The sequence below is a fragment of the Halichondria panicea genome, chromosome 12, assembly GCF_963675165.1.
Source record: "Halichondria panicea chromosome 12, odHalPani1.1, whole genome shotgun sequence".
NCBI classification, from domain to species: domain Eukaryota; kingdom Metazoa; phylum Porifera; class Demospongiae; order Suberitida; family Halichondriidae; genus Halichondria; species Halichondria panicea.
The window spans coordinates 2,363,128-2,390,626 of record NC_087388.1 but is presented as its reverse complement, the minus strand read 5'-3'; the positions used below and the strand labels follow the sequence as shown (position 1 = coordinate 2,390,626).

Below are 27,499 nucleotides of genomic sequence, written 5' to 3'. Positions count from 1 at the left end.
TTTAGTGTACACATGCATGCACATTGCAATAGCCTCCTGATGCACGAGTCTTATACTATTATTATAATTATAGTACAGCCCCTATTCCTTGAAACACTGTAAGTGTATAGTAACATAATTATGCCACAAATTAATGATTGCAAATGATCACATAATTATAAAATGAGAAATAAATAATTTTGCCTTGGAATATTAATTGGTGGGATATAATAAGATAAGTGGTTGAACAACACACAACAAGCTGCAGTCAGGATTGTGTATAATTTATGATATGGTGGTAATGATTATGACTATGAATCAAAGTTTGAGGTGTGCAAATCCCTGTATAATGGTTATTGTCCGATTTTTTCGTCCTGGTAGGTTTAAGCATCGATGGATGGTTAAGGTCGAGAGACCTTACAGCCATATCTGTAGAAGGAGAGTCCAGATCTTCCCATCTGTGTGCGAATCTTCTCGAATGTCTCGACAAACCTAAATCGATCACTCCTAATTCATCATTCTCTATACTCCCATGTTTTGTTCCAAACCTTTTGTGGGTGGACCGTGCAAAAGCACTTGCAATGCTTTCCTCCGTAATCTCTGTGGCATGTTTAAGCATCGTTGTTGCAGGACGTATACTTTTACGTGGGATGTATGGCAATTGATCATCACTTCGATCTTTTTTTGGTTTTCTTTCCCGATCAACATAGTGACTACAGAAACGTGGGGCTCTACGAATTTTTGCTACACCGGGACAGTTATCATCGAGGGATGTGTCAACAGGAGCATCTGGGTTTCGCTGGGCTCTGGCAATTTTCTTCCTTCTAGTGCGACTGCTGCAAGGATAGGGCTGCTCTGGCTTGGAAAGCCTGTTTTTGGTCGGGTCAGAAGAACATCTGCAAAATAACGATTATTATCATTATCATTATTATTATGCCTCGGTGCGCATGCGCAAGCAAGGTATACAGCAGTGTGTGTGTGTGTAGACTGCTACAGCTACTCAAGGATCAATTAATGAAGTACAAGTATAAAAGCATTTCTATAGGCTTCTAGTCATGTTCTCTTGGATTTTAATTCGTGGATTTGCAAAATAATGCTTCGTTCTTGAGTTATGCCTAATTGGAATGCCATTGCAGCCTTGTCAGAAGAGTGCGTAGCAAATTTGTTCACTGAGTGTTGCTACTCTACTTAGTAGTTATGCCTCGAGGCGTAGCCGCACGAGGGATACGGTAAAGCTGGCTGTGTGTGTGTGTGTGTGTGTGTCTGTTGCAGCTGTAACTGCTCAACGGTTGCAATGCGATGAAAACTAACAGCTTCTATAGGCTTCTAGCCACGTTCTCTTGGATTTTGATTTGTAGATTAGCAAACTAAAGCTTCTTTCTCGAGTTATGGCTACTTTGACTCACATTGAAGGCTGTTGCAGTCTCTTCAGAATCTTTCATAGCATCATCTGTCCGCACAAACTTTCTATTCAACATATGAGTTAGCCTTGCACTAAAGCGCTAGCTTTTTGTTAGCTACAAGACTCAGAAAATACCTGTTAAAACAGCTAGCTAGCAGTAGCCATTTGTGAAATTGATCTCTTTGAGTGAAGCTAAACAAAAGCGAAAGAAATTGAGTAGGCTTTAAAAATTGGGTGAATAAGTAAATAGCTGACAGACTTACTCCAATATTGGAGCAGCTGATATAGAGTGATTAGAGTGGTAAACAGAGCAAAACTCAGGAGCCTATAGATGACATTTAGAGCATGGGCAAACCAAAGGAAAGGAACATAACTTAAGTTTCTAGAAAATCTGACGCTAAAAAGTCCATATACATGTACTGGCAAGGATTATGAGCACTAGCTCTATTGTTGACACTCAATTAACGAACATCCATTTCAAAATCACAATCAGCCACCATTCTAATTCACACCAGAACTTGTAGCCACCATTCCATTCTTCATTCCACCAGCACTTGTAGACCCTAGCCACTATTCTTCATACCAGCCACCATTAACTTGTAAGACTCCGCTATATAGAAGGAGGAGGAGAGAGTAGGAGTATGAAGCTATAAGACAGAGCCAGCCGCCTGTACACAGTTTTAAATTGTACGCGCATGCACAGAATTTATTTATTCTAGAGGTCAAAGTACTTTGGAGTATTCCTGTATTTAGTCGCTTTGATCTCTTTGGACACACCCTTTAATTATTCCTGTGGATGTAATACGCATGCACGCTCATTCCCATGTGATATCCAAGATCCACAAGCCACAAAACACTACTATATAACAATTATAGATAACAATATGCATGTACACAAGTCTTTTCTTCTTAGATATTATAATTATACACTGAACTACAGATCCTGGAAGAATCAATTTTCTTCTTTCTTGAGGTCCTGGTATTAAAGCCACATAATATAACAATAGATGCATGTAATAAGTCTTTTCTTCTCAGTGACTTTATATAGATAAGCTAACTTTATGAAATAAAACAAAATCTTCTTCTTTATTGCTACCACAACAATGATACCATAATTATACAATTGAATAGATGCAAGTCAGTTTTAGACAGATTATTTTATACACTTTTTCCTCTTCTATACTTCCTCTTCTATACTTTTGAGCGAAAGCAAATCATGGCGAGAGGCATTAGCACAGCGCCAGCTTGAACACTAGTTAGCTCAGTAGAACGCTAGCTATTGGTAGCTATAGCTGCAAGAGTGAGAATAGAGCTGCAATTAAGGCTCTGCTTGCATGATGCAGCCATTAATAATATTATTTTAGACTTGAACTTTTGGCATCCATCGTTTATTAACAACAATATTATTATGTTCGATCATCTTCGTTTGCGTGCAATTAATACAAAAGTATTCATCATGATATAATGTGTGTATAAAAGCTATTAGTAGCTTTATGTTATGTAATTTTGGCACCTCCACCGAGGCATCAGCACCTGCACCTGCGGTGCTTTCATTATTATTACAATCAACAAATTTGCTACGCACTCTTCTGACAAGGCTGCAATAGCTAGACTGCATGAAAGGGGGGATCCGTGGCACCCTGGGATCTCCCCCTGGATCCGCCACTGCCTTACCTGGCACATAGGCTTACATGAACTCAATAGAATGACATGCACACAATCAAACACCCTGTTACTGCATAAAGGCAAAAGAAGCCCTAGTTATATCCACACACCTTCTGTAATAGCTTCCCTCGTGACTATTTGCTCTAGCTCTGGAATGTGTGGGAGCAAATTCATCCAACATTGGCTCTCTCCACGACTCAGGCGACTCGGTGCTTCTCAGATAGACGGGAGGGAGAGAGTTAGGTCTGTCCTTTCTTTGTCTTCTCTGTTTTGGTTTCTCACGACTACTTGGTGTTTGCACGGAGGTGGTGCCATCTATACCCGCCACAATGGAGCCACGATCATAGGTAGATGTGGAAACTTCTTCGTTAATTGTTACATGCTTGTGAGCTAGAGAATCGAAACTGGTGTTTGTTTCTCTGCTTTCTGGAACGTTTAAGGCCTGATTCTCAATGAGTTGTTTGATTAGTTGCAGTGATTTTCCAAGACTGGCAAAAGTGAAATTGAAAACCTGATCCCACTCCTGTTGTGTATGCATGTGGTGTGTGGAATTAAGTGCTGTGTGCAAACAACATGGCCGTAATTAAGAAATTACCTCAGAAATTACCTCAGGAGAGGTATTGTGCATACATAATGTAATTATTGTATGTACATGTAACCATGCACACACAGAGCATGCACACTTTGTTCCCTTTGATTAAGCCACTGCTATTTGCCACACCTAACTATTCTATAGAGAGAGTGTACCATCCAATAAAGGGAGTGCCTTTAAGACAACCAGCTCTTTTACAAACAATAGCGAGTGAAGAAAATCCAAGGAGTGTTAACAGAATAATTACAAGATCATAAAGATTATGCGATTGCAGCTGCATGTGTACAGAACACTCAGCTAGTTATTTGACAAAATGATAATTATGCATGAAGAACAAGTAGATCAATGAACAAAAAATATAGCTGTACATGCACCAACCAACAACAGATGCTTGCAATAACCCCATGTTCCAGTTTTCATAGTGGTATAGGACAAAGGAACATCACACTTGCATAGACATACCACAGACAATTACCCAAAGCAAAGAATTTAATGCAGCCATAAATATATATTAATTTCTTTGGCTTGCTATGATAGACACAAATCAAAAGTTCAAAAAGTATTGATTGTACCAAATAAGCTGGAATCCAACAAGCACCAGCAAACAGGAGTGTTGTGGGACTGGATATAACTTGATTTGGATCACATACACACACATGCACATGCATGGACACATTAGGCTAGCAAAACAACAAACAAGTAGAGTTAAGTAATAAAATACACCATTCACACCCAATGCCAAAACGAATGAGGGACTCAGCTATAATACTATAACGACTGCATGTATACACACACACAACCAAGCTACTGCATGTACAATGTATAGTAACAACTAAAATACCAAATTTATCCTTCTTCTAGTAGGGATATACAAAATATTTATCCTGTAGTGGGTGAAGCTTACAGTGAGGTATAAGAGTAAGCTCCTTCAATAAAAACTAATTAACAACTCTCCGTTACATGATATAATTGTCAGTAATCAATGGTACAACCAAAGAAGGGGATGCCTTAATTAATTGTCAACCCAAAACTCAAATTAATAAGTTTAGATGTAAGAAAGATTACAGGCTCTTTAGAGGAAGCATATGAATGCATGTTTTGAAAGATCAAGGTGGTATGGAGTGCATATTCCTTTGGTATACCTTGAGCCTGTTTACAAATAGATCCCAAACAGTTGATTGGGTAATTATACAGGAAGACTTCCTGACTGGACCAACAAAAACAAACAATCTACATCACAGTGATGGTATAATTCTCCAACAGATAGATAATAATTACATAATAGCTGCGAATGCATATAGTCAATAATCAGGATCCTGCCGATCGAGGACTCGGGCATCGTATTATAGAGATGCAACCCCTTTGGGCTTGATAGGGAGGGTTAGCCCCAAAGTTAATTAATATACGGCTAGAGATTACATATGGAATGAATTATGGAGGGAGCTATCAACTATCAACAGACTCACTGTTTTGTAATAACTGTACAGACAATACATACCTCTGGAGTCAGCTTGGAGAGCACAGACGGTGCTATCTGAGGGTAGTCACTCAGTAGCTTGGAGAGCAGATCAGGGTCATCAGGCAGACTTGCTGAGGTTTGGTCCAGGGAGGATCCGGTCTGCATGGGGAAAGGTGAATGCTAGCCCATAGTTACAGTAAATATGTGGAATGAGCTTGCAAGTTGCACAAAATACTGCATAATGATATTCATAGAAGGTGGTTCTTAAGCCTCAAAGTAACTTTACAAAGATCACCTTACCACCAACAACACTTTTTAGTACCCACATGAATACTATACAACACCTCACCACAGAAGGCAAAACACTTCTTTATCAATACTCCTCACACCTCATATCAAGAAATTCTAGTGTACACCTCAAACATCAAAAGTCTGGAACCTCAAGCTTTCTCTTTGGTCACCCTCACATCAAAGCTAAGGGATCTTAATTATTCATACTCACACATGTGTCAGTATCTAACACCCACAGGCACAGCTTACACCCAGCTGCCAAATAACAATTAAATAGTTGTTTGTGGAATAGCTCCCAACAAGGCAGCTAGTTTGAGTTGATTTGTTAGCTTTGGGGTGTGGGAGGGCCATGAGCCAATGGTTAATTACTTTCTATGAGACTCTAAAAAGTCACCTTTCTGTCCTTCAGAATTGACCTGGTTGGCATAAACTGTGTTTTCGACTCAGTAGAGAGATCCTGCAATGGGAAAAGACACAATTCAATTAAGGTATACTTGTCAGGTAGTAATTGCAGAATTCCTAAGTGCTTTTGTTTGGGTCTAGTTGCCACTGTTCGCAATTAAACTCAAAGACCTTTCCCACCAAAGGAATTTTGTGTCAAAGTCTGAAACACCTATAAATGTCCTTCCTGGTAACTATTGACTAATTTCTGAATGCTGTTTATGGACCTATAAGTAGCGCTTTCCTTGTACTTCATTTACAGCAACAACCCAGGCAGTAACAGAGTACTACTCTTTGGATGAGCCCTAGCTGTTACAATAATGTAGCTATTGCTGGTACACACTGTCTATACCAGTAACAGGAACTCTGCCACACATTTCCATGAATATAATACCTGCTCCACCTAATTTTACTACACATGCATGGGAAAGTGTCTACAGATAGGGAAGTGGCCATTTCAGAAGGTAATGAATCTCTATAATTGTGGCTTGCTCTGCTGGAATAATGACATTCACAACAGTATATCAAGGTACTGGGATTGAATAGCTGCTATAAAGCTACTAATATTCAATAGCTATATCCCCTGCAAGTAGAAGTGTAACATGCAGCAGGTGGTCTATAGCTCACAACAATGATCAACTGACTTTTAATAAAGCTACTCAAAGCATTCCACACTGAAGGTGGTGGTTGTCAAAAAGTTAGTTGTTAGGCAATTAAAATTCCACAACAGCTAGTTGCTATGTAGCTTTAGTCCAGCAACCTATACTCTAACTATAGCAATGATGAAGCCTAAACCAGGACACATTTATTAAAGCTAAGCATACTTAGGAAACGCAACTTATAGTTTGTACTAGAATTTTTTCTCCCATACACACACCTGAGAATCTTGAGAGTCGTCTACCAGAGATCTTTCTGCTGAGTCTTCGGTCACAAAGTTGTCAGAAAACTGATCTGGCTCTTTCACAAAATGAGATATGCTCCGAACAGGATCAGACCGGGTACGCAACACCTCCCTCCTCGTCACTCGTGGTGATGGAACTCCTCTATCTTGCAATGAGGGACTTTCCCTTACACGAGCATGTCGTGAGGTATTTTCCTTTCGATCTGCAATACGACTGGCTATTGACTCATTGTCAAGTAATATGTACTCCTTGCCATGAATGTTAATCACTCTCGAGTATTTTGGTGCAGTGTGGAGGTTGTCCAGGGACGAGGCTCTGGAGGGTGGCTGACGTTCAGGTGCAGATCCAAAACTGAGAGCTGTACTGATGGAATCAAGACTGTTGGAACGGACTCGGAACAGCGTCTTAGTGCCTGGATAAAAAAACGAGATCACAAGATATATACACATGTTGCTTTTGAAAACATGTCTTCAATGTCTTCAAAGGCACAATACAAACCATTAATTTTGGAAACAGCTTTACAAAAAGAGTAAGCTGAAGTTATTGATCAACAGCCTTTTGATGGTTTTTCTTGCAACAAAGAGAGATCATAGGTAAATAGATAGCCATCTAACAATATCAAGTGGTTTGATCCAGCAGTAGTCTGATGTGGCTTCAAAAGTTATCTGTTTCATGTGGTAGCTTCATTCTAAAACAATTTTAAAAGCATCCAAATTGTCTCATGTTTGAAACCTATCTGATTAAAGCAACAAGGTTTACATATCAACAAGAGTAAATCCTTTTATCTTTTGGGATGTATGTTAGGAGGATGTCTATGACAACTTCACAAGTAAGAAGTGGGCATAATACTTACCCTGAAGGATTCAGCCAGGCAAAATTCTGCCAAGAGTAGATATAGGGGGCTCTCTCTCACCCACCAAAGGCCATGCATGTTTGTAAACACATGCAGCTATAGGTCACTATATTATAGCCAGATAACCTGACTTAACAACACACCACAACTTTCAGTATTGACATTCCTACTTCAAAGGACTATAATTATACCCCTATTCAATGTCACTAATGAATACAGTAGTAAATATCAGATGTAGTTTATACCTTCCTCCCTTTTGGAGTCCCTCCTGGTAAGAACCCCAGATAAGGCATCTGCAGAATGGATCAGAAAACATCACCAATGAAAACAGCATCCACGTATACCCTAGCCCACTGCAAATGCCGGGATAGACTCAAGCAATATACTCCAATCTCAAGCAATATACTCCAATCGGATAAAAAAAATTGCTGCTATGCTATATACAAGGGTTGCATAGAGTAAGGGCACAAGACACATAATTGTATGTACTGTCTACCAGCACTGACTGTCTGGGGATCACATAATATATAATTATATATACAGATAGGTTATACTGACAATCCAAGATCAGTCTTGTGTGTGAGTCGGATACTGTTAGCTAAGGTATGGTAAGATTACCGTGCTAATAATAGTATCGAAGACACCCATTTATAATGTACAAGCAATGTACTACTATAGTATAATTTTATAGTGACTCGATCTCTTCTCTCTAATACTATCAACTAATGCGTGAGAAAAGAAGAACAGTAGTTTTAAATACGAAGTAAATTTCTCACATTATAATTTTATTCAGAAGGGAGCTAAATAATAAGGAATTCTGGGACAATAAACTTGGTAATTGTACAGTAAGGCAAATGTTAGCTTTCCAGCAATTGACACGCATCGTTAACTGCATTGACTTCTCTATTACTAGACGCTTGCATGCCATATCTATTTGCAATTTAAAAGCGGGGGTCCTTAGCAATCATTGAGCTAAGGAGTACCAAAAATATCCCTGGCGTGTGGTAAGTCACACACACACAAAATGAAGAATTAATTATCATCTATCATAGCTATAATAATTATAATACAGCAGACTATCTAGTTCACATGAAGGTAAGCTTGACGCAAAACTATACAGTCATTCAACCATGGGATTCCAAATGAAAGTGGTATTATTGTTTTTAATAGTCTCTTAATTATGTTTCAACTATAGTGTATCTTACTTTACACGTGTAGCAGTAAATTGGATAAGTCTTTGATGCCAATAACACATACACATACTTATGATCTTGGTGTTTGCAGCTCCCATTTCTCTGCTGGGCCGAGTTGGTAGTTCACTGGTAAACTTGCTCTCTGTGCTGCTGTCTTCGATCTGTTGGGCCGTAACTATTATAATTATTAAAGCACGCAAAATATTTTAAGCTACAATGATTATCCTAATGGCATATTTCCACTCACATAAAACTTATAATGCTCTGCAAGCATTGTATCCTGATTTTATATGATACGAGTTGTACTGTAAGCAAGCTAAGGACGCAACTGCAAAGGGTGTACACCTATAGCAAGCAATTCACTACACCTATATCAGATGAATGCCAACAATTATATAAGCCAGCCTCATTCTAGTATAATACTGCTGACAGCAAAGTAAGAACATAACATTTTATGATTGTAAGAATATACACAAAGCTGGTGATTTAGAGGTCTGCACAAAATAATCCTCAGGACCTTGACTCACTACACTTAAACATGCCAAAGCTTACCCATCCACTGACTCGTTTGACACTTTAACTTGACACAAACTCTTTTAGAAAGATGCATAATCAAAGTTTATTGACAAAACGTGCATGCATTCATTAATTGACTCAATGACGTAATGATATTGGATATTGCATGAGATGACTGCAGAAGAATGTAAATAACTATTAGAGCAGGGAATAAGTTCGTCATTACGTTGTTCTGCATGTTCAAGGTCTGCATGGGGAGAAAATAACTCTCTAAAAATTAATGTCACTCTCTATTCGAAACAGGTCATGGGTGTAAAAAATACGTTTGTGATAATGAACCCCAAAAATGCTTTTATATTGCACGTCTGAACAATGTGCATAAATCAATATACAATACATGATGACCCCCCCCCCCCCCCATAAATTATGTTACCATTATTCTCACTTACTGGCCCAAGTGTTTTAGTCTCTTGGACCTTAGTTCTTCTGCTGTGAGCTCTCTCTCTTCTGACACAGGCTGATCTGATGTCGGACGGTCTGAGTGCCGAGATGGTTTGGTCAAGGTACTCGGCTCTGATTCAGTACTGGTCGACGAATCTGTATGAGCATCAAATTAATGACACAAACAATTCTGATCAAAGACTGAGAAACAATGATTATCTGTCAACACTTCCCTACGAGAAAGCATGCACCGAGTTCAAACCCAAAGTTATGGGCTCAACAAAACCTGATAGTGTTAACACTGTTGCTATTGAAGTACATTGTACCAAATACCACAATTTTCTTATTATGAGCAGCAAATTTCAAGCTGAATGCATAAAGATGCAAACATAAGCTCCAAGTTGTCAAAATGATTGTTCATTCACTCCCAAGTCAGAGAGTGTATTCGAAAGCAATTCTCTTTGAAGTAGTCTCGTGTTTGGGTGTGGAAAAGATACAGTCACTACTTCAAAACAACATGTCATATTCTATCTGTCTACTTCCTACGACACATGGTAACAGTGCACTGTGTGTCATGTACACTTCCCATTTCTACTGGATTCACCTTTCATCTATTATGACACACCAGCAACTATGTAATTCCATATGAACAGTATGAACTAGGTTTTGTTGCGTATGATTGTGGGGAGAAGGGTATATCCTTGCAGTTAGGAATCAGCTGCAGCATAATTCAAACGGAAGGTTAAACACTGAGCATACACACAGTTGATACAGCACTTTACAGCTGCCTAGTGACAATTGCATGAACTAGAAATTCATAAAATTCCGTCCTCAATAACGGGAGTATTGGAATGGAATTCCTGCCAACTTTTGGTTGTGAGAATGTGTAATTCAATCCCTTTGAGTGACTCCGTGGTTGTTTATACACACATGGGACTTGCAAATTGAGCAGGTTAAAGCTGATAGGCACTAAGTGATGAATAATACCATGGTAATGAGACAGGAATACTTCAGAGAAACTTTTAACCACTAGACGACATATGTTGGAGAAACACTAGACATCACAGAATATGGCATAATTTTAAGATCTATAGTGAGGCTGCAAATCCAGTTACCATAATTATTAATAGAATAATTATTTTATCGATGAAAAACGTTTGCAAATGAGCCAAATCAGCAGAAAAATGACCCTTTGCGATCTAGTTCTGGCAGGGATCGTGTGTAATTACAGCAAACATTTAGGTTTTGCGATTTAATTTTTGCAAAGTGATCAACGCTCGCGAAGTTGCATACGTTTGATGCTCGCAAAACATTCTGGTAATAAATTAATTGAGTATTGAGAAATGTCAAGGGACATGGCTTCAAGGTTAATATTATATAACAAGGGATGTACAATAATATTGTCTCTATCAATCCTACTCAAATGTCAGCTCAAAATACAGGTATTATATCCTGTGGACAACACTATAGGATAAGGCTAACACCCACCTTGCATGCTCATTGAGATGGCAGCAGCCAAATCGACATCATACTGCTCGTCCACTGGTGGTTGAAATTTGCCCTGGCCATCTGTTAAACTTGCAGACATAGCAGCTGCCAAGTCAGCATCATATGTTTCTTCAGGGATCAGAGTTCGTTGTTCTCCTCCTCTCTCCCTTTGCTGCCTCCCAGCAGCTGGTGGCTCCACGGGTACGAGTGTTAACAATTGGTCAGCCTCACAGGCAGGCAAATGTCCCTCTATCACAAAGATGGAATATCCTGAACAATGAAAAAACATACCCTATACCCTCGCGAAAATATGCCCATCTTGAATAAGCGTCCATCCCCTCTTTTTTGCTTCATTTTGACTCGATAATACGCCCACCAAGAATGAAGAGTTTGAGCATGTGCAGTAGCTGAATGCCACATGTTTACAGTTTACAATTAGTAGGTAGTTAGGTAGTCATAATTATGCATGATAATAATTATTATTATACCTATAGGTGGATATTTACTCAACTGATTCGAACGACCAGCGTATCTCTACTACATTGTGTACTTACTTGTGTTCTTAACTTCTACTACTGCACACATTAAGGTGGTTACAAAGGTGGTATAAACTAGAGCACTAAAGTGCAAACCCTCGGCTGATAATAAAGAAACCAGAAGAGTGATAATGCAGTGCATGTAGCATGTATGAGCAACTCAGATCAAAAGCAATAAAACTAAACCAGACTGGAGGCATGCTGAAACTTTGAGTGCTAGTGGTACATGGTATGCATGTCACATTAGACATGTACTGTGGACTAGACTGGGATCACAGCAAAGAAGCCTGGAGTGTTAGACTTAGAGAGGTATGGCTCCTGCCAGGCTGGAGTATAGGATCCAGAGTCAGCCAACAACCAGTCACAATTTTAGCTTTCTACTACAATTGTTCCTGGTACGGATCACTTCAGCTGCAACTACGTAATCAAGGCCACATGAGAAGAAGTAGCTAGTTATATAGCTGCTTCAAGCTTCTTAGCTTTTGCTCGACAATGAAGCTTTAACATCAAAATCTGCCACTATTTAAACCAAGATATTGTTGTGTGAAGGCTATCTATGCTGTAAACGCAGCGCTGTGGCATCCAGGTGAGTAGATATACCTGTGACAAACAAACAGACAAACAAACCAACAGACTACTATACCCGCTGGCCGCGGCACGGCCTCGGGTAATGAGTAGCAAAGAGTTAATGCAAAGTTGTTACTCATTACCGACAATATCAACATGTACCAGTACATGTGTGGGGGAGTACATGTGCATTGTGTGTAATGTGTGGGAGGGAATAGAACGTGTTCATGCATGTACACTATACAGCAGGTACGTTATAGTCACACCCACTCTGTAAGCACACACCTTCCATCTGCAGTTGAGTGAGGAAGAGATTGAGATAAGTGTCAGAGATGAGCTCTGGTCTTGGGAGCAGCGAGTTCAGGTTGAACCACTGCACAAAAAGAAATGTTGTGTTAAAGTATCCTATAATTAAGTTCGATAGAAATATTTTGACTCTTTGTACAAGATTTCCTCAACTAACTTGTCTTCCAAGTTTCCGTATGGTTAACCAATGGCTGTCGTGGTTGCAAATGAAAGCCTTCTGAGCTCTGTATAAACAAAAAGAGAGAGAATTACTTTTAAATAACACACATACATATTAATTACCGTGTTTCACAGGCATACATGTACATGTACTTGTGTACGTACTTTAAAAGTAAATTAAGACTAGTGAGGAACTGACAAAATGAATTTTTTCATTTTCTACTGAGGGTCAGCCCACAAATCTGAAGGCTCAATTAGCTCGGAAACAAACAAATCAACAACTAGTCCTTTCATAGGGGGCCGCTTGTACTAACTGCAAACACACACACACACACACATCGACTTGAAGGCACAATTAGCTCGGAACTAACAACTAGTCGGTTCATAGGGGGCCGCTTGTACTAACTGCACACACACACACACACAGGTGCATTCAACAGAGGTACACTAAATTGCACTGAGTAGAAGGAAGGTTGCTCACGTTGGGTTGTCCATGACATGCTTCATGTGTGGGGCATTCCAAAGAGCCATGGTCAGACTCCACACACTTAGAGCTCGATTGATTACCTGTGGAGGTACAACATGAAGTACTGATCTACCTACAGTACATTCATTTGTTGGAGGTTTTGTCCTTTTAGGTCATTTTAAAACACTACATACACAAGGCATAGGCATAATTATTTGAAGAGCACATAATCATCCGTTTAACTCAAATTTCCCATTTGCTATAATTTGCAAGTGTGATTATTTTAAATCTGACGCGGTGAACAGTATACGCTACAGGAATTGCATAAGAGGATATTTACGGTTATGATACAGAACTAGTACACAAACACACCAAAACAGGGCGAAACAACATACCACTATTGACAAAACTCTGGATATCTTTTCCACTAATACTTACCTGTCCAGAGAAGTATCCACTGTCGTCCATGTTTGGAGAGGGCTGTTCGACAAACGAGGCAAGGGCAGGGGAACCCAGTCCCCCCTCTGCCAGTGTAGCCGCCTCCTCCTGGTCCAGCTGCTCCGCTATCTTCCCCAGATCTACAGCTGTGAAGTGAGACTCTGTAGGAAGTAAACATTCGGGACTGACTTCGAGTGCATACAGACACCTAAGAAGAGCACATTAACCCTCCTAGAAAAGTACCATACACATACCCACACCATGGTACCATATCCACGCTATAGGTTAACTCATGGGATCCAACTCATGTTACTGTACTTATTCGATTTAAGGCGACACTTTTAAATAATCACGAAGGCAGATATCGTTTTTTTGGGGAAGTTGAAAAATTATGTTGAAGTCCTGGTATCGCATATTTAGTTGGAGTTAGTTAGTTAATAATTGGAGGTTACTCTATTATTCTTGATTATAGGCCGCTTAAAATTACATTGTTTCTTTGCGGCTTGGAATCGAAGCTATGGTTTGACCTCTATTTAGGACGTGACATAAAATAATAATTGTCAACGCAGCAGTCGCTACTTTTAGAGGTCAGAAAATTGGAAAAGATCAAGGGTGTCGCATATTCAGAGGGTCGCTTAAGTACGGTATAAGTTACTCAGTGGGCCCTCAACAGAGACTTTCATGTACCTTGCAGGAGGTTGTTGAGACAGTGTTGGGCACATAGCTGCCCCTCTTGCTGTGGGAAAATGATGCATAGCTTAGCTAAGCCATTAGGACTTTACTGCACTTACTTTCTCGTGATAAATAGTCTCCATTTTACTTGGTACACAAAGAATGGTAAAGGTCATGTCACACAGTAGGCAAATAAACACATGTAGATCAGATCTAGTTGGTAAAGATCCTTAACCAACCAAGCATATTTTTAGGGGACAGTAATCTCTGGGCAATGCCGCGCCGTTAGTTTATTAGAGAGAATAAACTCTGAGAGCAGATATAGATTTATTTCCAGCATTATCTGTGTAGATCCTGTTAACGAAGGCGGGGTGGTGAGCGAGTGCTCTGCCATTGCGAGGCTACGAAGGCCGAGGGGAGGGGAGGCTGATAGGACGTTGGTGAAACCATTTGTACTATCTACTAGTATTATTTGCACATGTTCATCAAATTAAGGTAACGATCATTACATTAAGTTTTGCATAATGATGTTGAATTATTTATGCACCTTCAGTGAAGGTGCATAAATAATTATATATTATCACTTCAAGTCAACAAGATAACAATGAGAATTTATGTCGTTGTGTGTAACCTCGGTCCCTATCGCCTAACCGTTATAAAAACGAAAACTCGACGTGGTATAGATCTAGTTGGGCGGAGCCCGACCGTCCCTGACGGGAGGTCGGGTTTCAAGCCTATGTCAGGATTTGTCTTGCTAAATTATGTAACACGCTGATAAGCAGCTATGAATAATCATTAATTTTTATTCTATGAATATTATTATTCTGAAGTGGGTGTTAACCAATTTTATCTTGCTTGAGGTTGCACAACGTGACACACACCACAGTAGAAATGCTACAATCTGATTGGGCTACAACTATAGTTGCAGCAAAGACAAATCCTGACATAGGCTTGAAACCCTACCTCCGCCCAACTAGTATAGATCTACATTGAAGGTAGTGTTTATAGTTTATACCGACTCAGAATGATCCGTGGATTAGTTTTACCTTGTATACTTCACTCAATGTCGTGAAACAGTTCGTTGAGCAATGAGTGCATGCATGTGAGGCTAGCTATTACGGAGCATTACTGTAGCTTGTTTTACCCTAATGGCCCACACATAACTGCATGCACATTCAAATTAAGCCTTTGGTCCTTTAAATATCATCTATCAAAACTGTTGTTTACACAGATGCAGATTACACTGCCTAGTAGCCTCGATTCCAGGCCGCGAATCGAGGCTAACTGCCTAGCTGCAGTGTCAGCTCTCTATTCTGGGTTCTGAAATGGTTGTACTGCATGGGCATTATCACCCCATCTACGCTTGCTTGGAGGGTGAGTTCTACGTGCATGCATAGATACCTCTACTATCTATGGTGCATGTCTTTACTTTACTTAAATCTTTTTCAATTCAACTAAAAATACTACGATACAGAATGTGGTCGGCCATTAAAAGTTCAGTTTCTACAAGGAAAAGGTAAAGAAAATCCAACTTATAAAATTTGTTGAATGAAAATAATATCCAGGGATGAAAGGACAGTTTTTGATCATTATTTTACTATCATCCATCAAAGATTTGTACTGATGTGTTATGTTTAGGGCTTAGCAAATTAATATGCTTTTTATTCAAAGAGTCGGCCAGTTTGGTGTGCCCATTATTCCAGTCAATTTATTTGTAGCTGTATTGATAGCACTACCTGAGGTAGTCTCGTTCCCAGCCTCGTTGTCTCTATATAGCTAGTATTTTTCAACTTCGTTCTATTAAAAAAAATCGCCCCGGGACCGAAGCTTATACCTGAGGTAGCATTTATACAAACAGTGCACGAAATAATTATAATCCTCTAATGCCGAAAGAGAAAATACTCCTCCATGCCTGCCTATAGACTCGCTGGCCAGTCCATCCTAGGGATTGGGACTGGTCAACTGCCAATCAACGAGTTAATTGTTCTAATGACCATACACAGTGCAGAAGCAATGTCATCTGACATATTTCGCCCACGTAATTCATTGTAGTTGGGCTGGGTCTGAGTCTGATGTTGTGTTAGATACCACAGGACATAACCCACATTCACTTGATAGTTACGCAACTTTGGTCAACCGCACAAACCACAAGATTATGTCATACATCTTATTAAAATTCCACTAGAACAACTCGATGATTGGCAGTTGACCAGTCCCAATCCCTAGGAGGATGGACTGGTAAGCGAGTATAGCCTGCCTAGTGGCTAGTGCTTACAGTACAGTAATAGATGTCTATCTAGCTACATTATAAAATGTGAAATTAAGTCTACCAGACTCTGAGGTCAAATTATGCTAATTTAGTGCCCTATAATAATAATTATTATTCTCAAGTTATGCTAGTTGCTAGAAGTATCCCTATTATTCAAAAAATTAAGCTAGCATACCGGTAATTTGCTAAGCCCTAGTTATGTTCCTGCTAGGCGTATGCCAAATATTCAAAATTAATCACCTATTTCATTCACACTTGATCAGCGTATTATTCAACTTCATCAAATTGATGACACCTATTATTCAACATACACAGCAGCAAAATAAAATTATATAGCACCAAAAAATAATGGGATTAGGTCATTACTTTTTAATTTCAGCAGCGAAATAACAAACTTGTAGCACAAAAATTTGGTTTCAACATTGATTGGACTACAATCATAAAAATTAGCCGTGTAAGATGTGGGCGTGTTCTGAGCTACTGCGCATGTGCAACGAAATCATTAACTATTTTCACAGTGCCTATTGTTCAAGTTGTAAAAAAGGCTGCCTATTATTCAAAAAATTATTCTGGAATATTTGGCACAGTCCCTGCAGGTATGTATAAAAACTGAATTATTAGCGCTTTTACTTGATTAAAAACATTCAATTTTAGGTTTTTTGTACCGGTACTTGAAGTGTACATGATTATGATAATGACTATAAATCTAGTTATAGGGTTGCTTGCTTGCCTACTATGCAGCTAGCTGGCTAGCGAGATATCCGGTTAGTAGGCTTGAAGTATTTAGATCTAGCTTGCTATTGACCCCATTAATGCATACGCTAATCATCCGGTTTCTACGGTAGCTCAGTGGGAATAGTCTGATGGCTAGATTACTGTCGGCATGTTGTTGTGTTGTTGTTTTTTCTTGAGTACTCCAGGTCTATAAATCAAGACATTAATTTAGTGCCTAAAATATTTTTGTGACTTGTCGAATGAAGGTGAGGCTCATCAAATTTAAAATCGGCTATTATACACCAAGATACAATTTCATACGTGATCAATAATGACTTGCAGCATGATCATCAAATTGATTAATATTTCATGCCTCATTCGGAGCTGTATGGGCAGGTCCAAAAGTGTTCGCATTGCATTTAAAAGTTCCACTTACGGTTATAAAACTTAATTGTTGGAAACTAGCTATAAAAAATATAATTGTAGGTTTCTAGTCTATTAGTTAAAGGTGATATACACTTTATCAATCTCCGTCAACACATCACGATAAAGTGGCTCATTCCGTCTCAGTATCTGAACAAAGTCTGCAAACCTTTTGGGAAAATTTTTAACCACTGAAAGCACTGCTGAGTACAATCGACTCCCCTTAGAGCTCTTAATTTCATTCAGTTCCTCTGTTTGATCAACGGTAGTCTGAGCAATAATTCCTTCGGCCAATAGAGCCTGAGCGAGTAATTTTGGCTCTTTAGACATTGCAGAGTTGAGAATCACACTACATTGGGTCATTGTGTTGTAGGCATTGAAGCAATCACTTTGGGAGTAGTCAATCACTCCTGGAGCTGCATGAGAGAGAAATTACTTTTATAGTGCAAAAGTAATGTTGAATTGGAATGCTTGTTGCACGGGAAAAAGTTAGACGTTGAGTTCACTGCTGCGTTAAAGGTTTCTACTTCACATACATTCTTGATGATTAAACACTAATTGATTCGGAGTGGTACAGTGGAAGTGTTGGCGGACAAAAGAAGCCCACCCTTTTTGTATTGAACATGCATTCACACATTTGAGCTTATTCATGACTTGTTGAAAACTGTGACCCATGCAATAGTAGCTATGCTTACAGCTTGTAGATGTGGGGCTTGGACCAGCCTCAGCAGACTGATCCCATACAGCACCAGCTTGTTCTATAAGAGAGAAATTCATAGTTAAGAGGAGAACAAACACTTTTAGGGTAGCAAATTAATGAGTCTTCCAGAATCAATCCATTAATATGTGATCGGTTTTGGAAAAGGCAATATGCTAGTCCTAGAATAAAATCAGGGCAATGCCATTCGCCTTTAAGGTTAGCTGCTAGTCGTTAACACTTAAACAGTGCAACTGTGTTAGTGTGATACCAGCACAAGCATTGGGTGCACTCTCCCCACATTTCCGGCATCTTGCGAGTGCACTGGACAGCAAAAAACAGTGGCCACACATTTTCAAAGCGCTTCCTTCCTCAATTTACTGCATGCATGGGAATAGTAGTATCTGTGTATTGTGTAGGCGTTTATTACCTAGCAGCATCTGTAGAGGGGGCGTTTAAACGAGATGGGCGCTTATTCGAAACGGGCGTTTATTGTTTTGTCTACTTCAAACTTTTGCTCATCAGCAGTTATTATGCTCTTTTTGGCTGCTGCCACAGCTCTCAGCTTCAATCTTAAGTCGTAGGAGTGGTGTTTCTCCCTCTGTGTCCTCTCTGCCATCATAAATAGTATCTATTTATTCTATGCTGCCATTGTTTCAGCTGGTTCCACGTGCTAATTCAGCTCCACCCACAGTGCCACGCCCCATACATGGGCGATTATAAGAGGGGCGTTTATTGACAAAGACAGCTTTTACCATAGGCGTTTAAACGAGATGGGCGTTTAATCAAGGAGGGCGTTTAATCATCATTTCATGTCCAAGTTATGCCCGTTGGAAACTCAAAGCTGTGGAATATCAGTTGACCCGCTTGACCAGCCCCCAATCCAACTAAGTAAAACCAACACCTTAAGATGGCGGACTCATGGCACAAGAAAAAGGTGCTGGCTAACTGCCCTGCTAATCGAACTTCACACTCCACAACGTGCATTTAGGGATGACTAGCTCAAAATATATGAATGACAACCAGAAAAAACAAGCATGATTTGGCTGAAATTTCTAAAAGTGATGCATTCCAATGACGTAGCGTGTCACGGATAGTTATGCAGTTTGAATGGCCGGAACATAGACTCACAACTGCGTGTACACTATACCGTAATAAGTACACTTGCATGTTGCATTTTGCCTGAGGACAAAGGAAACAATTAATTATATGCCACATTCCAGGATAAGATATCTGAGTTAGTATAAAGCTACCCACCGAACCATTACCCGAAAATAAGCATTAAAAATCATTTTATTCATGTCGTCATCTCAGCACACCACAGTTGCAAACTAAGTGTCCTATAAAAGAAGTGATGTGTACACAGAAGATATGTACTCATGTGCACATTGGATATATTGGCTGGTATAATTATGGCATACTATTTGTTCTAAAAGAGTGGCGCTAATCTTTGTATGTGTGTTGTGTGGCGACAAGCTAAAAGAGTGGCGCTACTGAACTTTGTATTTGTGTGGCGATAAAGCTAAAAGAGTGGCGCTAATTAATCTTTGTATTTGTTTGGCGCTAAACTTTGTTTTTGTGTGGCGACAAGCTAAAAGAGTGGCGCTAATTTTGTCAAGTTTGTGAGGCGACAAGCTGGTACAAATTTTGTGGGGGCTGGCTATGCAAAAAGAGTGACGCTAATGCAATGGATACAAATAGTGGCGCTAATTTGTGTGTTTTGAGTGGTTTCACTTAGCTCAAAATTAATGACCTTTGACTAACGTAGTTTATATAAAGTGCAGTGCTTTTTCTTTCTTGCCTCCAGTTTTGGAGAGTGCACGTGACCGCATGGCAAGTACAGGAAAATTGAGTGTGTCTACTGTTATTTATTATTAATTCAATGACAGAAAGTCTAGTTGAGGAACATCCTCTGTGTTCAAACTGTCTGATATTACAGATGAAACTTAACCAACCACTTCATTTTGTTTTATCTCCACACAAACAAAACACAAAGTTTAAGGCACTCTTTTAATTTGTTGCAAACACAATCAGCACCAGCTTGTCGCTATACACAAACACTCTCTTTTGAGTAGCCCCACAAAATTAGCGCCACTGTTTTTAGCTTGTCACACACATACAAAGTTTAGTAGCGCCACTCTTTTAGCTTGTCGCCACACAAATACAAAGTTCAGTAGCGCCACTCTTTTCTTAATTGTCGCCACACAAGAACGAAGTTTAGCGCCATGCACTCTTTTAGCTTGTCACCACACAAAAACAAAGTTTAGCGCCACTACTTTTAGCATACTTTTGGAACAAATAGCTTGCCATACTGGTATATAGCCCTCGAGACCTGCAGCCGTAACATGTGACACTCGTGGTTGTGTCACAACTATTGCATAATTATATATACACAATAAACTCACGTTTCTTCTTATATGCTTTGTTCAAAACACCATAATCGTTTTCTGATGGCTTATCAGGTAGCGCACCATTGGAAAAGTCACGTTGATGAACACCGTCTATCACTCTTTTCTCTTCTAGTTTGAGTTTGTCATACTCAGGACTTTTAACTTGGTATGCTGGCTTCAACCACTTTATGTCAAACCTAAAACAGTAGTATAAACAGCAGGATCACGGCATGCAGGGACGGCATGCATGTTAATGAACTACGGAGCAATTCACAAAAATTATGGTAAGCCCTCAGGGCCTGTTTCAAAAATGTACTAAAATAGTACAATACTGGCGGCAACAAATAGACAATTTGCTTGTGAAATCAGTAACGGGAACAAGCATGCAGTATGAACAGTTGACTTACCAGTAGTGCATTATGCTGTTTGGGTCATACTCCGATTGCTCCTGTTTATCATACGAGACATTATAACGTCTCATAAAAACTTCATTGTGAGCTTTTTTACACCCATCACCATTCTTCATTTTTTCCTCCCCAATGATAAATCGATCGTCACCATTTCCATCTTTTTCCCCCAGTATGTCCCAAAAGTCAGAGCGCTGATGCTCGTGATCCAAACCCAAAGCGTGGCCAAACTCATGAAGAACATAGCTCTTTTTTTCTTTATCTGATAAATTGCACAAGTCAAGGCACATCGTAAGCTTTCCAGGATACTTGGTGGCATCAGATCCGATGTAAGACCAGCATCCTTCAGCTGTAATTTTTTCACAGAAACAATTTGCGAGCCATAGCGCTATTATACGTATCAATCACACAAGTTGCTACACAACTGTGGCTAAAACAAAACACACTGCACATAGATGTGCCAATAGTATACATGTGGAGTAATAGGGTATACATATTAGTTATTGCCCAGCACCAATAACTAACTTGTTGCCCAATGACGTCAAACTCTTCTGATTGGTCAATTTTTCCCTATAAATTGACATGTGTTTTGAGTGGAATTTTAGTAAGTTTTGCTGAATTTCATAGTAAGGTTTTCTTCCCACAACTAATGGAAAAGGTGTAGCCTATAAAAGGAACCGTTGGGTAGGTTGGCGTAAGTCCCAAAAGTAGATGTCTTTCTCAAAATCTACTGCATTTACACACAGTGCAAGTGCATAATTATATATAATCCCTGTTTGATAATAGCTAAATGAAAATGACTATAGCAGCTCAGACAGTCGACTTGTACTTTCTCTCTGTACAGTAGGAACTACACTATTAATATAGTGTATTCACCCAAATTACCGGGAAACTCTATTCTAAGGGACACTTCGGACTTACGTAATTTTTTTCACTCTATATTATTAAGGAACAACAGGAAATGTAAATATTTTTAGACGTCCCGATCTAAAATGTCATCACCAACTGCATAACTATCCTCTGGGTTTCCATTTTCCTGTTTTGTCAACAGCTGTTCTCCCTATTTGTGGATTCCACACATCTTTGTAGACATGGTACCCGCGTACACAGCTTCTAAACTGCACGAAATACATTTTAGCTGCAGAGCTAGCCTCGGCCTGGAATCGAGACCGTGTCCGTACCTTAAATGGGGAAATCTTCGTTCTAATTACTACGGGACACCCTAATACAAGGGACACTTCGACTTTCTTGCTCTATTCCAAGGGACACTGCAAGCCGTAATTATTTTTTTGTGTCCCGGTAATTCGGTATCTATCAGGCATGACGCAGTATAGATCTACTTTATGATACCTGACCTATGCTGATCTGCCTGCTGTCGCCTATAGCTCTGGCTCTTCTGCACCTCCCCTTGTGTTGCTACAGAGATCGATAGAGCTATAGATACAGCTAAAAGCTTATGGGGGAAGATAAAGTTGCATTGGCTTGCAGAGTTGCAGTACAAGGTGGCCATGCCAATCTAGGTAAGTGCATCGTTTGCTTCTTTATTGCCTTATATAGCGCCCCCGGGGGGAGTCCAATCCACATCCGTTACAGACATAATTATAGAGGATATGCCAAAAATCATGAAAAAGGGGCGTGGTTACATATAATTATGTGCCATTTTGAGTTGACAAAAAATACCTTGATACATAGGCTAAATGCTAAAAGTTGAGCTACGGTTAGAGTTGCTACACTGTTGGTAGTGCATCAGACACTCTAAAGGATCAAGACTATCATTCTTCTATATCTAGAATGCCATAGTTGATGGATAGCTGCAGTCAAGAGAAAGAATGAGGAGCAGCAAAACTACCGTTTTGTTATTCACTCTATCACAGGCAGAAAGAGATCCATTCTATGCTCCTTTTCTTGACGTGATAGCTTTATAGCACTTCTTGAAAGTAATCGGAGACTTTCCTGGCATCACACTCAGCCATATAATTATAGTAGAGCTGAAAACGTTTGCAAATAACATTGCTACCACTTGCTACTCATGCTTTTTACCACTCAAAATGGCTGACGTATGTAAGTGGGCGGATCCGCATAACTTCTACATAATTATATACAAATATACAAATAATTTTATATATCCACGTGGAGGTAGCACGATTATTCGCCTTGCTTCCTGCTCGCATAATTGTGTGATTCAGAAGTGCTTTTTTCACCTAAATCGATACGATTGGTTATGTATCAGTTGTCGATCAACAATGATCTTGTGCAAGTGTATGAACACTTGAAACATGTATTGAGCAAACTTACATGACTTTAATTCCACTCGAATGTGTGCCTGATCTTTTTCTTTTGGGTCAACCAGAGAGATAGTAGGATAATATTCAGCGTGCTCATTCCATGGCTGTACCCAGTCCAAAATTTGTGGAGGGTTTAAACCATAACCTCCGTACTTACAATTCACTAGTACTTCAGGATTCATGAAATGGACCTTGAGCTCTTTGACATTCCACAACTTGCTCAAGCGGACTGCTCCCGACGAAGCAATGTCTGGAACATTGCTTATAATTAGATGATCTGGCCTGTGACCTTCCAAATCTTTTTCAGTGCAGAACAGGACCCGAGCTATCTGTAAAGTTTAAAGTACAACTGTATATAGTTACAGTTTCATTGTGAGCATTTATAGTCTGACAGATTAAGTATGACTTGTACAGTGAGACTTACATTTTCCATGCTATATTTAAACTTGAATCTCCCCTAACTTTTCCATACAAGATTTAAGGGGTGTATCTAAAAAAATGAAATTCATTAGGTAATGCTTCAATAATATTATGATATCATGCACACACCCATTTTTTGGCATTGCCTGTCACACATAACTAGGGATACACTGGAGTGCAAACCTCGCTACGTATGCGCACACATAGTTTAGCAGATTTGTTTCCGGCTCTGATCTATACCTAATAATCGTCACATAAGAAAGCTAGGTCTATATGCATTCAATCTGGTAAAGACGTCTAATGGTCGACACACAAAAAAGCTAGATTTAAGTTCAACTGTCCAGGCTGTGAGTCGACGTCCCTCAGCATCTGCCAAGACTCCACACCAAGTATCCAAGTTCACCAAAAGTCCAGGTAGAGCTCCTTTTGCCTCGACGTCAACCACCACTACCACCACCACCGCCACGGAAAATCTCGATAGGACCCGAACATAACCTCGTTTCGCTCGGAATTAAATAATGGATCTTGGCGCCACCCTACAATCAACTGGTTTTTTAACCTAATCATGGATTAGACTTTTAGAAGAGGACCCAAATCCTATCGTGTATACAATGACTTGTATATGTGACAGGCTCTGGGAAAACCAGACATTTGGAGCAGAATTTGGTATTGAGCTATAGCTAAATTTGTGCCTACAGTGTAAAATCTCAAATAAAATTTTATTGGTGTATAAGTATCTATAGTCCTTCTACTACCTCTCTGTAAAATCTGATGCTCTAAATCCAACTCTTTCCATCGAAGCGCCTCATCCAAACTTTCGCTATTACCTTATTTTTCCTAATTGAGCAATCTTTGAGAGGCGTTTTTCTCTTTTACGGCTTCAAGTTTCTAACGAGCATAACTCGGGTATGAAACTAGGTATGTGAACACTAAGCATATCATTATGTAGGCAATGCTCTGCTCTATCACTTGGTACATTAATCAACGAAATTTTAGTCTGCTCCAAATGTCTGGTTTTCCCAGAGCCTGTCACATATATACAATAATTATGAAATGCTCTACATGCACTTACTAATAGTCACGGAGTTAGCCTGTATATTCAAAGACTCAAGAACAATGCATTTAGAAATCAATGCACTATAGTCTTAACTATACATAGCCTAGCTAAGCATACTGAGTCATAACCTATACAGATATCTTGAAATCTCTAGCTATTGCAACAGCTAAATTAACAGCTAATCATTTTAATTGACGAGTAATTCCTATCACACGCACAGAACATTGAAGACGAGTTAGACACTCTTCAACATTATGTACATGAGACTACCAGGGTATGTCGTCATAATTATAAAATATAACATGACATTGGCATGTTATAATTAGAATGATCCCATATACACAGCCTCTGGACATCCATTTCGAACCCATCGAAGTAGGATAAGACACATTCTCTGTGAGCGAGAACATTCCTGATTATGAGGCATATGTGGAACAGAATGATCAATCGTCACAGTAGGTTGACATGCATTCTTAGTATTACATGCACATGTTTATGATTAGATCTTTCATTCAGCATTAACAGTCTTAAACAGTTAGAAGAAAGGAGACACTCTATCAGACTCACATTGACTTGTACCGGTACGAAGCACATCGAAGTTGATATCGTTGAGGATGTTCTCGCACTCTATACCGAAGACCCAGGTATTGTAAATATGGAGCTTGTGGTCACATTCCGCAATGAGAGTATAGCAGTGGGCTTCATAGGGAGTTGTTTTCAATATTTTGGCATGCTGTTGAGTAACGTATGATGAAAGGGAATGCAGAGAAAGTTCCAATACTCACTCCACGGTCAGCCAAGTACTTTTACACTATATTGTCACACGGTTATGTGCTTACGGGCCTATTTGCTTTGCTTCACCTTTTTTCCTGGGCCTTATCAACGATCAAAGTGTTACACCTGATGATATACTACTTCAATCGTTCTTAAATTACATTGACCCAAGAGAACGTGTAGCAGTTGAGGCATGCATTTCTGCAAATGACACTTCAGCAGTATTAGAGAATGTAATCATTCCGATGCTGGCGAGATTCAATTGTGATGTCATCCCAAAGAAAGAAAACATCGGAGAGGTACTACTACACACAGCTGAATACGCTCTTGTCTGTCAACACTACTATGCAATAGTACAAATAAGGAGAGGGATGTTGTGTGCAAATCCAAGCTTGTGGAGACATTATGCTTTAGCCGTAGGAATTGAGCTCTGTCATTCGCTTCTTCCAACGAATATGAAAGTATGGAATATGGTGGAAGAGCCGGTATATCGCAACAGTACTGAATCTAGGTGTTTCGATTACCTCCGCCGGTTTATTTTCACACTCTCTGCTGAATCCTTGTCTCTGTTGCTTCGATTCGTTACTGGCAGTCCTCATTGTGTAAACCAAACTGTGAGTGTTGATTTTTTTGTGCCGTCATCATCATTTGTTAAAAGGCCAACTGCAACAACATGTGGGATTGTTCTTCACCTGCCGTCTACTTACGAGTCCTTTTCTCAGTTCTCTCAGAAATATCATTGAACATTAATTGATTTATGGTCTGAACTAAACTAAACTAATGTTTTGTTCATTTATATATATAATTATGGTTCTTGAAAATTTATTTTCCGTTAATTGTTTTGTACCCTTGATTTTAATCGTTTTCGAATTATCATAAAACTACTTATTAAATCATTCCTCATTAAATTATTGGAGATGATTATTACTAATAAAAAAAATTATTGCTGATGAGACATAACTATTTGTAGTAACGTATATATCGACTGCATGTATGTCACTGATAGCTAATAGATCTACAGATCTTCGTAAAACATCAATAATTTATTGGTGAGAATCGTCAACATCTTCAATATCATAATCGCTAGAGTTATCTTCACTCTCAGTATCATCATTAGGTGGGAGTTGGAACAGTCCACGAACGTTAAGTAGTCTGGATCTTTGTAGTAGAGAGCATCCCAGCTGTCCACATTTGCATAGGACTTGCTCGGTGAGCAGTTCTTATACCATGATTATTCCATACTGTTCGAAATGAGTTCAGTGACTCCTGAATTCTTGGTTGGTACACATAGTGAAGGGCGATAAGACGACTTTCAATATCGGGATCAAGAATATTTAAAGCTTCCATCATGTAGAGAACACACTCAAACAATTTAGAAAAACATCTCGCCACAGTCTTTCAATGCGCTGATTTCGAGTTGATCTGCGGGGTTATGTGGCTCCCTCGGTACCACGTAATAAAACCATTAATTGGGTGACCTCTATATTTTCTCTACCAAAATACGATCGTACTCTTAGTGGACATCCACAAACACGAAAAATATAAAATGCCAAAGAACAGTTGCAGCTCTGTTGTTAGTGGAGCACTCTAAATATGTGATTAGCCTACTGTAGTGCCATCTATATGCCACACAGCATTTGGATATGGTACAGAATATACTCTGCGTGGTATGCATCGCTGGTGACTCCACCGTACAG

At 39.4% G+C, this 27,499-nt stretch overlaps 3 protein-coding genes and 1 long non-coding RNA gene across 10 annotated transcripts; 1 reads left to right on the top strand and 3 right to left on the bottom strand.

Annotated features, from left to right (window-relative positions):
• Positions 1-97: 97 nt before the first annotated feature.
• LOC135345685 (uncharacterized) lies at positions 98-9,466 on the bottom strand. 4 transcript variants are annotated; one of them, XR_010397824.1, is made up of 9 exons: positions 9,025-9,312; positions 8,848-8,938; positions 7,830-7,877; positions 6,707-7,143; positions 5,783-5,845; positions 5,137-5,256; positions 3,157-3,569; positions 1,894-1,991; positions 746-875 (listed from the first exon to the last, which is right to left on the bottom strand). XR_010397824.1 is itself a non-coding variant. In XM_064543115.1 (8 exons), the coding sequence occupies exons 2-8, from the start codon at positions 8,873-8,875 to the stop codon at positions 248-250; spliced, it is 1,737 nt and encodes a 578-aa protein (XP_064399185.1). In that variant the 5' UTR covers positions 8,876-8,938; positions 9,330-9,466; the 3' UTR covers positions 98-247. The 4 variants fall into 4 exon arrangements, 3 of the variants coding, with proteins under 3 accessions (XP_064399185.1, XP_064399184.1, XP_064399186.1); XM_064543115.1 differs by lacking the exons at positions 1,894-1,991; positions 9,025-9,312 and adding an exon at positions 9,330-9,466 and having other exon boundaries at positions 98-875; XM_064543114.1 differs by lacking the exon at positions 1,894-1,991 and having other exon boundaries at positions 98-875; positions 9,025-9,310.
• On the bottom strand, positions 9,353-14,598 carry LOC135345700 (ataxin-3-like). The gene is made up of 9 exons (XM_064543137.1): positions 14,486-14,598; positions 14,382-14,430; positions 13,695-13,855; positions 13,272-13,357; positions 12,789-12,855; positions 12,611-12,698; positions 11,223-11,492; positions 9,743-9,890; positions 9,353-9,540 (listed from the first exon to the last, which is right to left on the bottom strand). Exons 1-9 carry the CDS (start codon positions 14,540-14,542, stop codon positions 9,534-9,536), a joined length of 933 nt encoding a protein of 310 aa, XP_064399207.1. The 5' UTR covers positions 14,543-14,598; the 3' UTR covers positions 9,353-9,533.
• LOC135345722 (uncharacterized) lies at positions 14,597-26,683 on the top strand. 4 transcript variants are annotated; one of them, XR_010397844.1, is made up of 6 exons: positions 14,597-14,861; positions 15,598-15,740; positions 15,841-15,882; positions 15,932-25,302; positions 25,374-25,483; positions 25,545-26,683. It is a non-coding gene; the product is annotated as an uncharacterized LOC135345722 (long non-coding RNA). The 4 variants fall into 4 exon arrangements; XR_010397841.1 differs by having other exon boundaries at positions 14,598-15,740; XR_010397842.1 differs by having other exon boundaries at positions 14,600-15,740; positions 22,689-25,302.
• Positions 17,692-24,117, bottom strand: LOC135345693 (uncharacterized). Its single transcript, XM_064543128.1, has 6 exons — positions 23,976-24,117; positions 23,562-23,880; positions 21,267-21,615; positions 20,875-21,056; positions 18,468-18,530; positions 17,692-18,188 (listed from the first exon to the last, which is right to left on the bottom strand). Exons 1-6 carry the CDS (start codon positions 23,982-23,984, stop codon positions 17,848-17,850), a joined length of 1,263 nt encoding a protein of 420 aa, XP_064399198.1. The 5' UTR covers positions 23,985-24,117; the 3' UTR covers positions 17,692-17,847.
• Positions 26,684-27,499: the final 816 nt, after the last annotated feature.

Bases quoted from the DNA above. Each gene is read 5' to 3' on its own strand.
- LOC135345700 (XM_064543137.1), bottom strand. From the start codon at position 14,542: ATGACCTTTACCATTCTTTGTGTACCAAGTAAAATGGAGACTATTTAT. The intron at 12,699-12,788 runs GTTAGTTGAGGA...CTTTTTGTGCAG, and splicing joins TACGGAAACTTGGAAGACAA to TGGTTCAACCTGAACTCGCT. The intron at 9,891-11,222 runs GTGGGTGTTAGC...ATGCTCATACAG, and splicing joins CATCTCAATGAGCATGCAAG to ATTCGTCGACCAGTACTGAA.
- LOC135345693 (XM_064543128.1), bottom strand. The intron at 21,616-23,561 runs GTAAGTTTGCTC...AAAAAATTACAG, and splicing joins TCGAGTGGAATTAAAGTCAT to CTGAAGGATGCTGGTCTTAC. The intron at 21,057-21,266 runs GTAAGTCAACTG...CTACTGTTTTAG, and splicing joins AACAGCATAATGCACTACTG to GTTTGACATAAAGTGGTTGA.
- LOC135345685 (XM_064543114.1), bottom strand. From the start codon at position 9,051: ATGCTTGCAGAGCATTATAAGTTTTAT. The intron at 7,144-7,829 runs GTATAAACTACA...TTTTTTATCCAG, and splicing joins GGACTCCAAAAGGGAGGAAG to GCACTAAGACGCTGTTCCGA. The intron at 3,570-5,136 runs GTATGTATTGTC...CATACACAACAG, and splicing joins TCTCCAAGCTGACTCCAGAG to GAGTGGGATCAGGTTTTCAA.